General features: G+C 35.9%; 1 protein-coding gene across 1 annotated transcript in view; it reads right to left on the bottom strand.

Annotated features, from left to right (window-relative positions):
- Positions 1-3461: 3461 nt before the first annotated feature.
- The window catches only part of LOC110213986 (cytochrome P450 2C44-like), a 30828-nt gene continuing 22727 nt past the window's right edge, over positions 3462-11562 (bottom strand). The window contains exons 8-9 of the mRNA XM_020994565.2: positions 4954-5095; positions 3462-3643 (exon numbers count right to left, since the gene is read on the bottom strand). Coding sequence (XP_020850224.1) covers positions 3462-3643; positions 4954-5095 — 324 coding nt within the window. The remainder of the gene's footprint in view (positions 3644-4953; positions 5096-11562) is intronic.

Raw genomic sequence — 11562 nt, 5'->3', positions numbered from 1 at the left:
TATCTGACTAATTAAAACACAAGTAAAAGTTCACTTTAATTTATTAAATCAAAACTTTTTTGAAGTTCTCATGATTTGAACTGTTTCTTCCTTTTTGTATGATCATTCTACAGGTTGAAATCAACCCTAAATAGATGGTATTAGGCCTTTGATTTCATTGGCATAGGGAATTCCCAGTGAAAGAATTTCCTCAATCCTCATATTGGTACCTTCTCTGCTCTTCAGTGAGCTATATGTCAGAGGCACACAATTTTCTGATCCAGAGACCAGCTCAGTAATCAAACTGCTATTGCCTCTACAATTTACAGTGCCAATTACAATTGACTATGAATAGAAAAAACAAAACTGACCAAACAAGTAAAAGAGCACTACTCAAGACATAAAATGAACAAGAATTGTATTTCCCAATTTTGTTTCTTTTAAAATAATTTGCTATCTAAATAAGATTTTTTTAAAAATATCAAATTGATACACTTTTGACCCCAAGGATATACTACCCAACATATATAACCTCCAGAATACTCTCCGTGAAAAATATTAATTGTGAATGATTTGTAACAGAGACTATGGCAATTTACATTTGCATAGTTTGCCAAATTAGAGTTGCATTATTATTAGAAATACTAAAAAAAATATATAAAGAGAATTATAAAATGAAACAAGCAATGAAAAGGCAGAAGCAAAAGAAGCAATATTTTGTTTCCCACATTTCCTTAGACAAATTTCTATGGGAGTTTTCAGTGTAAAAATATTTCCTTTCCTCCCCTTAATTCATCATACTGAAAGATAAGCAAAAAAGTGTCCACAATATTCTCAAATCAGAGTATTTTGTTGTGCTTCTATTCTTTATGGAATGCCCTGTGTGAGGTTTTTCTATTTTCAAGAAACAAGTGAATTTATTCTATGTGATATTTCATTATCTACCCACTTATAAAATTGTTTTTATGCTATTCATAATATGAGAAAATTTCCTTACCAAGCTTTCTGAAAATGGAAGGAGCTGCTTTTCGATGTAGTGATTTCCCCATCACTAGTGGTCTTCAAATGGCTACTGGATGGCAGTTGAGGGGAGGGGTTGTCTAGGTTCATAGGATCATAGATTTGGAACTGGAAAGAACCTGGGTTAGCATCTACTTCATCTACCTCATTTTACATTTGAGGAAACTGAGCCCAGAAAGACAGAGATTTGTCTAGAGGAATCAGTGAGGAACTCACTGTCACATTCCAGATGTCCTGACTCCCAAGGTATAAACTTTCTAACACATCATAATGGCTCTATATCTCACTCTGATTCCAGGAACAAAGTTATGAGAAAGAGAGACAAGAAAATAGAAAAAAAAAAACCCTGACTCTCCAACTATCTGTTGCTATCAAGATCTGAAATAAAACCCAGTGATATAAATTGATTTTGGTTTTTTGTTTGGGTTTATTTAGATGTGTTTATTGATGAGATATGTTTATAATTCCCTAAAAATTAATGTAATTTGAAACAAATGCTTGCTGACATATGAAAATATTTTATATCATAAATGTTAATATTTAAAATGTCGAGTTCATATTATTTCTCTATGTATCTATAGTAGAAATCTTGACAAAATTATTCATATTTACCTTTGAATAATACTCCTCTATGTTTCTGAACCTTTGAGTTCTTTCCTCAGTTAGATACAAAAGCATATATAACTGTGAATCAAAATAGATGTCATAGCATCTCTACTCTGAGGACATCCTATAAGTACATATAGCACAATGAGGGCTACCAACTCCATTTAAGCAAGCTTTATCCTGAATTCGTAATGGTGTGTGAAAAGATTCTCCATCCTCTGTGGCAGACATTTGGGAAAACTGTCCAATGTTTTATGTTGTAAGTGGTTCCTAAAGGAGTAATTAAATAAAATGATTCCTTTGTTAGGGCCTATGCCATAAGCTGTGTTTATAGGAAGGCCAGGCCTGATTCAGGCCTTTTATACTACTTGCTCTTTAGTGATCCTCAAGCAGAAGTAATACAAAAGGGTGTACTCTATTTGCTGCTGATTAATAAGTTCTTAAAGATGCCAGACAGCTTTATCAATGCTTGCTTGACTTTGGTAAATAATAAGAACCTATTTTTGTATCTTGTTAAGTTGACTTTAGTATCTCATATGTGTTTGTCTTCTTTTACTTCCCTACATACAGGATATGCTCTAACCAAAATAGATTGTACATGATCCCTTAAACCTTATGTGGTTCCCCACCCCTGCCTGTACTCTCTCACCCCTGGCCACACTTCAAGGAACACTGTGGCTAATGGATTGTAAGTGATTTACCCAGGTTCACAGAGCTGCTTCCACAAAACTATTTTCTTTCTTTTGGTTAAAAATTCTGATGCTCTTGAAGTTCCCACATGTTCCATATTGAAGAGTCAGAAGTTGATTCCTTTGGTTTTCTCTTCAATTCCAGCCCAGTCTTAAATCACCCAGTACAGAATAATTGGCATCATTAATACTTATGATTGACCTTTAGCAAATAAAAAGTATTGTAGGGGCTTCAACACCTTTGAGAGAAGAATATAAAGTGGAATTTCACTTTTAGTAATGTCCAGGTCTTTCACAACAAAGTCACTCTCTTTGGCTTACTAGTCATAATTTCTGGGTAGCAAGACTCACTCTTGACATGTTGGGGTTTCAATGGAATCCACTGTTACGCTTCCTAAGTTCTCTTGCAGTCTGGGGACATTAATTCCAGTAGAACATGCTATTGATTTTCTTTAGGTCAAAAATAGACTTGAGGGGAAAGTTTTGCAGAAGGGTGACTAGGGCTAAAAACATTTCCATCTTAGCCAAGCTGTCTCTCAGAAAGTCCTGTTTTCCTTAAAGGAGACAAGATTTTACTCAATGGTTTTCTTGTAGAAATTCAATTTTATACTTCCTGCCAACAAGGACTGTTGCTTGGATGATATTTTTTGACTTGATAATCATCTTCGCAATTTTTGTATTGAATCAAGTGACAACTAGTTATTGCTATTATCTCTGTTTTGAAAAGCCAGCTTGCTACTGAACAGTAAACTGATACTTATCTAAGAATTTTTCTTGACACGTCTCTTCAGCCTTAAACCATCTTCTCCTTTTAACATCAAGATAGCATTCTTAAAGAAAAAAAATGACTCATGGCACAGAGTGAGCTCCAGTGAAAACAAGTGAATCAGATTTATTGAACTAAAACTTTCCAAATATGCAGCATGATTTAGAGCCTGAAGATGCTTAGGGTGTCTTCATGCCATTCATGAAGGTATACAAGGAGTTCTTTAATCTATTGCCTTTCCTTGTATATGTGTATAAGAATTGGAATCAGTTAAAAGACAATGATGAGTGTATTACGTTTCCCCTCAATAGGATTGGTTAATTTCAAGAGATAAAAGATTTAGGATCTTGGCGAGAAAGGAATAGAATTTGGATTGGATTTGAAAGGTGACTTTTTCATCCTTAGCGGGGAAGAAGGCACAGCTGGAACTTTGGAGGAACAGTAAAAAGTCCAGTAGAACATGGCTTGATGTTGATTTCCTTTGTATCAATGGTACTCTTGAGGGTAAAGTTTTGCAGAATGGTGACCAGGAATAAAAACAATTCCATCTTAGCCAGGCCCTCTCCTACACAGGCCCTTTTTCCTGAAAGAAGACAAGATTCTCTTCAGAGGCCTTCATGTACAAATCCATTTTTATACCACCTTTCCCAGAAAATCTTATCTGAAGCACCTCCCCCACACCCCAATAGAATAGCACCTTGTTAGTACCTAATTAGGAAGCTAGGTGCCACAGTGAACTAGTACGGTGGACTTGGAACCTGGAAAAACTGATTTTACATCTGACCTTAGGCACTTTCCAGCTGTGTGACTCTGTACAAGTCATTTAACTGCTTTCAGCCTCAATTTTCTCATCTGTAAAATGGGGAATATTATAGCACCTATCTTTCCAGGGGTGTTGAGAAGGTCAAATGAGATAGCGCACTCTGAAACTTAAAGCACTGTATAATAGCTATTATGTTGTTACGTATTATTAGTACAGTCTTCATGCATTCATGCTGTTCTTTTTTTAGTATAATTTTTTCTTTCTTCTACTTATTTTATAATTTCCTAGAAGTTACAGACTGTCTCATTAGTCTTTGAATACATTTCTTTGTCAAGAACAATGGCTTTTATTTTTAATTTTTTGATCTTCATCCATGATTTTATCAGTATGAGGATTTCCCTAATAAGAAAATTTCTTCTATCACTACAAATAAGTAACTGTTTTGCACCTTAAAGTCTAAATGACTTGCTTAGAGTCGCACAACTAGGATGTATCAGAGGCAGGACTGAATTAAGTTGATGTTAAAGCTGACTCTTTCCCTCCACCATACTCCCTCTGCACATAGATCTTATATATACTATATGAAGTGCTTTATAATATTTTTGTTATTTGGATGAATGAATGAACAGGTAAATGATCTAGGATGAGCACTGATAAACATGTCAAGATAGTGGTAATGAGAGAAAATATAAGGCAACTTGTATCAGATAAACTCAATTCAATTATGATCATTAGGCAAAGGAGTAAATAAATAGTGTTATACAACTCTTTCTATTTCCCACTCATGTGCTCTAATTCCATAGTGTGGTATGAGTCAGTTAGTTCCCTAATAAGCATGTATTCAGCCCCTATTCTGTGGCAGCCCTGTTGTAAGAGCTAGGTTACATATAAAGGCAAAAGAAAGGAAGCAGTAAATACTCTTCAGGACCAAGCTAGTTTGCTGAAGTGTTCTGGGGTAATACCCAATCATATTGGTTACAGAAAGAAAAGAAGTTTGTGAGCATCGGTGACAGATGTGGAAAGAAAACAGAAATGTTATTTAGAATACATTGAAGAGCAGCCAAATGGAAAGGTGTTGTAGAGACAGATTCATTTCAAATTTACAGGTAAAGATGAGGAAGAAAATATACCTATAGAAAAAGGCATGAAGTAGTCACTCTTCCTAAAACTGCCATCCTTATTCAGGAAGTGCCCTGGGTCAAATTCATGTGGGTTAGGGAATTCTTTTGGGTCAAACAAGACAGAGGAGAGCAATGGGAGCACGGTTGTACCCTGGAATAAAGAAATAACAGTAGTTAGTGGATTAATATCTTGGTCCAGTGCTAAGCACAGTGCTTTGAACATAGCAGATGTTTATTAAGTGCTTAGTGACTGAGTATTGACGACCAAATTCTTTAAGCCTTCAATGAAGAGAGAGAAAATGTTAACAATTCACCACAGATTTTAACATTGAACAGTAAACATAGCATGACACACAGGGTGTGAGGACACATGTGCCAAACTCATCCTAGTTGTCTAGGAGGCCCAAATGGGAGAGCACATACGAGGTTTTCTATCCAGGTACACTGAGTACCATTAAAGACAAAGGTAGAGCTCAGTGGCCCAATTTTATAAGCTCTTCTATCGTAGACATGACCTCAGTTTTGGAGTAATTGCGTTTGAGATGTTTAAGGATTATTCAGTTTGAAATAGACAATTGGCAATTGGAGCTGTGTGATGGAGCTCAGGAAACACATGAGGATTGGCTATATAAATCTAGGAGTCATCAACATGGAGATGAAAATTAGTAAATAACCTTTTTAATTTTTCTACATTTTATCTTATGATTCTGTTTATCTCTTTTCTGATCGTAATTTTTTTTATTCCATAACTATATAAGTGATCTTTTCCCTTGTTCCACTGACGTATTTAAAATGCAACCTTATAAATCTATGCCACATATTCATTTGTTCCCATGTATTCACTTATTGTGGTGTATGAGATACTAATGTAAGCATAATTTCTGCCAAACTACTTTCCATTTTTCACAGTTGTTTTAATATGTGATTTCTTGAAATAGAGTATCTGCTCCTTTTCATGTTTGAAGTTTTCAGGTCATCTCCTGACTCTTAGATGATATCTTCTCAACCTGTTTTCTAACTTTTTTTTTTATGGTGGATATCTAACATTTTGTGATTTTTTTTAATCTTTGAATTTTGTTCTGGTATTTATTGTTGACTCATGGAATCATTTCATTTTCTTGACTAATTTAATTTTCAGGGAATTTGGTGATTGGGTAAGTCTCTATACTCATTCCTTTTCCAATTCTTTCCTCAAGACCAATGGTTCTTAATCTGTTTATTTGTCTTGTGCCACTTTGGCAGTCTTGTGATGTTTATGGACACCTCAGAATATTGTTTTTAAATCCATAAAATACAATACATAGAAGAAATCAATTTTATTGAAATAAAGATATAATATTTTCCATCTAAGTTCATTGATACATTGTGATCTATTTATAGACCCTAGAGCACCTCTTAAAGATCTTTTCTTTCATTTATAATATTTTAAAATAGTTTTTGTTGTCTTTTACTTTACATCACTATAGCTTCCCTCTATAACCCTTCTCCTAGCCTGCCAAGAGAGATGTCTTATACATAACAAATAGTATTTTTTTTAGTAAGGCAAAACATTTCCACAATAGTCATGTTGTGAAAGAAAACATAGACAAAAAAAAACCCTCAAGAAAAATAAAGAAAATAATAAAAGTATGTTTCAATCTATATTCAGAAACCATCAGTTCTTTCTCTGGGGATGGATAGCATTTTTCATTGTAAGTTCTTCAGAGTTGTCTTGGATCATTGTATTGCTGAGAACAGGTAAGTCATTCACAGCTGATCATCCTAAAATATTTCTGTTACTTTGTATACAGTACATTTTACTTTGCATCAGCTCATGTATGTCTTTCCAGGTTTTTCTGAGAGCATCCTGCTCATCATTTTATATAGTATAATAGTATTTGATCATAATCACATACCACAATTTGTTCACCTGTTCCCCAGTTGATGGACATCCCCTCAATTTCCAATTCTTTGCCACCAGAAAAGACCTGCTATAAACATTTTTGTACATATAGGGCCTTTTCCTTTCTGTTTTTTTTAATCTCTTTTTGAATACAGACCTAGTAGTGGCATTGCTAGATCAAAGGGTATGCATGGTTATATAGCCCTTTGGGCATAATTCCAAATTGTTCTACAGAATAGTTGAATCAGTTCACAACTCCACCAACAGTGCATTAATGTCTTATTTTTTCCCACATCCTCTCCAACATTTGTCTTTTTCTTTTTTTGTCCTATTAGCCAATCTAATAAGTATGAGGCAGTACATCAGAATTGTTTTAATTTGCATTTCTCTAATCACTAGTGAGTTAGAGCATTTGTTCATATGGCTATGGATAGCTTTGATTGTTTCATCTGAAAACTGTTCACATCTTTTGATCATTTATCAATTGGGGAATGGCTCTTATTTTTATAAATTTGACTCAGTTCTCCATATGTTTGAGAAATGAGGTCTTTATCAGAGAAACTTGCTTCAAAATTTTTTCATTGTTACTTTTGATAACTGTATTTCCCTCCATCCTGTCCTCTCATTTATTCTATTGTCTCTCTCCTTTCACTCTGTCCCTCCTCAGAAGTGTTTTGATTTTGACTAACCCCTCCCCTAATATGCTTTCTCTTCTATCACTCCCCCTTCTCTTATAACCTTCCCAGCCTACTTTCTTGTAGGGTAAGATAGATTTCTGTAACCAATTGAGTATTTATGTTACCTGCTCTTTTAGCCAATTCTGATTAGAGTAAGATTCACTCACTCCCCTTCACTTCCTCTTTCTTCCCCTCCAATGTAAAATCTTTCTCTTGGCTCTTTTATGTGAGATAATTTATCCCATTCTTCCTCTCCCTTTCCTTTTCTCCCAGCACATTCCTCTCTCATACCTTAATTTTATATTTTAAGATAGAATTCTTCATATTCAACTCACACTTGTGCCCTCTGTCTACGTATACTCTTTATAACTGCCCTAATAATGAGAAAGTTCTAATGAGTTATAAGTATCATCTTCCCATGTAAGAATATAAACAGTTTAAACTTATTAAGTCCCTTATGCTTTCCCTTTTCTGTTTACCTTTTTATGCTGCTCTTGAGTCTTGTATTTGAAAGTCAAATTTTCTATTCAGAACTGGTCTTTTCATCAAGAATGCTAGAAAGTTCTCTATTTCATTGAGTGTCTATTTTCCCCCCTGAAGATTTATAACCAGTTTTGCTGGGTAGGTGATTCTTGGTTGTAATCCTAGCTCCTTTGCCCTCTGGAATATCATATTGCAAGCCCTTCAATCCTTTAATGTAGAAACTGCTAAATTTTATATTATCCTGACTATGGCTCTATGGTACTTGAATTGTTTGTTTCTGACAGCTTGCAATTTTTTCTCCTTGACCTGGGAACTCTGAAATTTGGCTACAGTATTCCTGGGAGTTTTCATTTTGGGATCTCTGTGTGGAGGTGATTGGTAGATTCCTTCAATGTCTATTTCATCCTCTGGTTCTAGAATATCATGGCAGTTTTCCTTGATAATTTCTTGAAAGATGATGTCTAGGTTCTTTTTTTTGATCATGGCTTTCAAGTAGTCCAATAGTTTTTAAATGACCTCTCCTGGATCTATTTTCCAGGTTATTTATTTTTCCAATGAGATGTTTCACACTGTCTTCTCTTTTTTCATTCTTTTGGTTTTGTTTTACTGTTTCTTGATTTCTCACAAAGTTATTAGCTTCCATTTGCTCCACTCTAATTTTTAAGGAATTATTTTCTTCAGTGAGGTTTTGTAACTCCTTTCCACTTGGCCAATTCTATTTTTTAAGAAATTTTTTTCTTCAATGAATTTTTGTGCCTCTTTTTCCTATTTGGCCAATTCTTCTTTTTAAGGCATTCTTCTCATCATAGGTTTTTTGTACCTCTTTTACCATTTGGCCTACTCTGTTTTTTGAGGTGTTATTTCTTCACAAGTTTTTGTTACTCCTTTACCAAGCTGTTGACTCTTTTCTCATGGTTTTCTTGTATCACTCCCATTTCTTCTACCCCTCTTACTTGATTTTCAAAATCCTTTCTGAGTTCTTCTATGGCCTGAGACCAATTCATATTTTTTTTTCTTGAAGGTTTTGGATGTAGGAGCTTTGACTTTGTTATCTTCTTCTGAGTGTGGGTTTTGATCTTCCTTGTCACCATAGTAACTTTCTATAGTCAGAATTTTTTTCTGTTATTTGCTTATTTTCCCAGCCTATTACTTGACTTTAAACTCTTTGTTAAAGTAAGGCTCTGCTTCCAGGGTGGAGGGGGCACTGTCCCAAGTTTCAGGAATTTTTTGCAGCTGTTTTCAAAGGTACTTCTAGGGACCTGTAAGTTTTCAGTTTTTCCAGGGTGGTATGATCTAAGGAGAGGTGTGTTTACTACTCTCTTGGTCTGTGCTCTGGTCTGTGAAGTACTACAAGTACTCTTTCATGCCCTGTCACTGTGAGTGGGGTCCTCCCTCCACTGTGGTCACAAGCTCTGGTGTGCTAGTGCTCCTCCTTGCCCTGGGACTGTGCCAAGGACTGCAGCCTGGGTCTGAGCATGGGCAAAGCAGCAGAGTTCTGCCCCCACTTCCAGCAAAGAGACCTCTGTAATGGCCTTGTAACCAGGTGTTTAATCCTTTTATCATCTGTGGGTTGAGAGCTCCAGAAGCAGCCACTGCTGCTGCTTCTGATCCAGTGGCTCCCAAGGCCTGCTCCTGGTTTGCTGGGGCCTGGTCTTCACTGATGTGGCCTGTGCTGCACTGTGCTCCACTCTCACCAAGGTGCAATAGAACTTTCCCACTGACCTTCTAGCTTGTCTTTAGGGTCTGTGGGCTGAGAGGTCTGGAAACCACAACTGCTGCCACTGATTCAGTTGCCCTGAGGCCTGCTCTTGGTTTACTAGAGCCCAGTCTGTGCTGGACTGTGTTCTTCTCTCACCCTGGTGCAACAGATCTTTCCTGACAACCTTCTAAGCTGTCTTGGACTGGGAATTTGTATCACTCGTTCTTTTGGTTTGTTCTGCTGCTCTAGAATTTGTTTAGAGTCATTATTTAAAGGTATTTTGAGAAGTTTGAAGGAATCCCTGCCTTTACTCCACCATTGTGGCTCTACCTCCACACATATAGTATTTTTAAATACAAAAATAAAAATAAAAGATGATGTAAAACAGGATAACTGAACAATTGATTGATGTCCTCCACATCAGAACCCCACAGGTTTCTGTTTCAGGGTCAGAGTAAAACAGCTGTGTATTTCCATCTTTACTAGTTAGTCTGGTTTACTAACTAGGTGAACAGAATTCTAAAAGTTGGGATTAGAAGCAGGATTTTTCTTTTTGGAGCATTTTTCTAGTGACCAGACATTTGTGGTTTTTTGTGTGGAACTGGGCAGGCAAAATACATTTGTATTTTCTCATTTAATTTATGTCATTAATTAGTCTGATATTATTTATACATATTTGCTAATTTACTTGTAAGAAAAATGGGCTAACCTGTTTCCACTTTCTCCACATTAAGGAAAGTCCCACTGATTTTATATTTTCTAAATGTGTGAGCAAAGGCTTATAACCAGAGCTCTGGGTTTGCAGAGATCATATTCAGTCTTGAAGGAATCTCAAATGCCATTAATTTTCATCATGGTGAAAGCTTATAACCTAAGGTTCATTCACCTATAATCACTAATTCTAAGCTGGTGGAAATAATAGATAAAAATCCATGGTCTCATTTTCCTAAGGAGTAAAGCTCTGTCGAGGGCCTCTGCTCCTTAGGAAATTCAACTGCTAGAGTATTGGTTAGAATAATGATGTTCTACATATCTGGTTCCTCTATAGTATTCAGGCTTATGTCCCTCTGATTGGAGCAGTAATCTTCCCCAACTCTCAAGTGGCATGAAAGCTCCCCTTCTGAATTTTCCATATTTTAATTCAGGGGCTCTAGTTATAGGTCATATATCATCAATCATACATCTGCATATCCTAGATAGTTCTTGGAACATTCATTCTTGGCTCTTCTATGATCCTAACCCCCTAGTTACTGGGGAATCCAACAATAACCTATATGGGTAACAGATACTTGTGATACATCATATTTGTAAGGTTGCTGCTGTCTTCTGCTTTGTTTTTTTTTTTTAAGTTTGTCTGATTATCTAGTCTTTCTGCAATGAGGAATACGGCTTCTTCCCAGCAGTCTAATTTGTTGTGTTTTCTCAGCATAAGAGGACATTATCCAATTGAATTTTCTGACCATAAATTCAAGTGCTATACTGTTCTCTGTGCTCTTCTCAGCAAAGGCCATAATGAAGTGTTAGGTTTCTGTTTTGACATCTGATCTCTCAGGAAATGACTTCAAGCTAATATATCTTTTCCATTCACAAAACCCCAATACATAGACAAATACCTAGTCATGACTCTCATGCAGGCAGGCTTGTGCCTAAAATGATGAGTACAGCTAGTTATAGCTAGAGAAGACTGTGAGCATCAGGTTGCTGTTTCAAAGTTAAATGATTGGTAGAGTATAAGCGATTATTATTATTTTTTTATGGTGGGGGGAAGAGTCTAGATCTATGATTTCATCTGTGTAGGGAACACTTGTTGCAGAAATTACTAATAGTCATCATCACCTTAGCTGTACTTTATAAGACCTGAGGATTGCCTGGGAAAT

This window comes from Phascolarctos cinereus, unplaced genomic scaffold, assembly GCF_003287225.1.
Source record: "Phascolarctos cinereus isolate Bilbo 61053 unplaced genomic scaffold, phaCin_HiC Scaffold_3;HRSCAF=262, whole genome shotgun sequence".
In the NCBI taxonomy this organism is placed as follows: domain Eukaryota; kingdom Metazoa; phylum Chordata; class Mammalia; order Diprotodontia; family Phascolarctidae; genus Phascolarctos; species Phascolarctos cinereus.
This window is presented reverse-complemented; position numbering and strand designations above follow the sequence as displayed.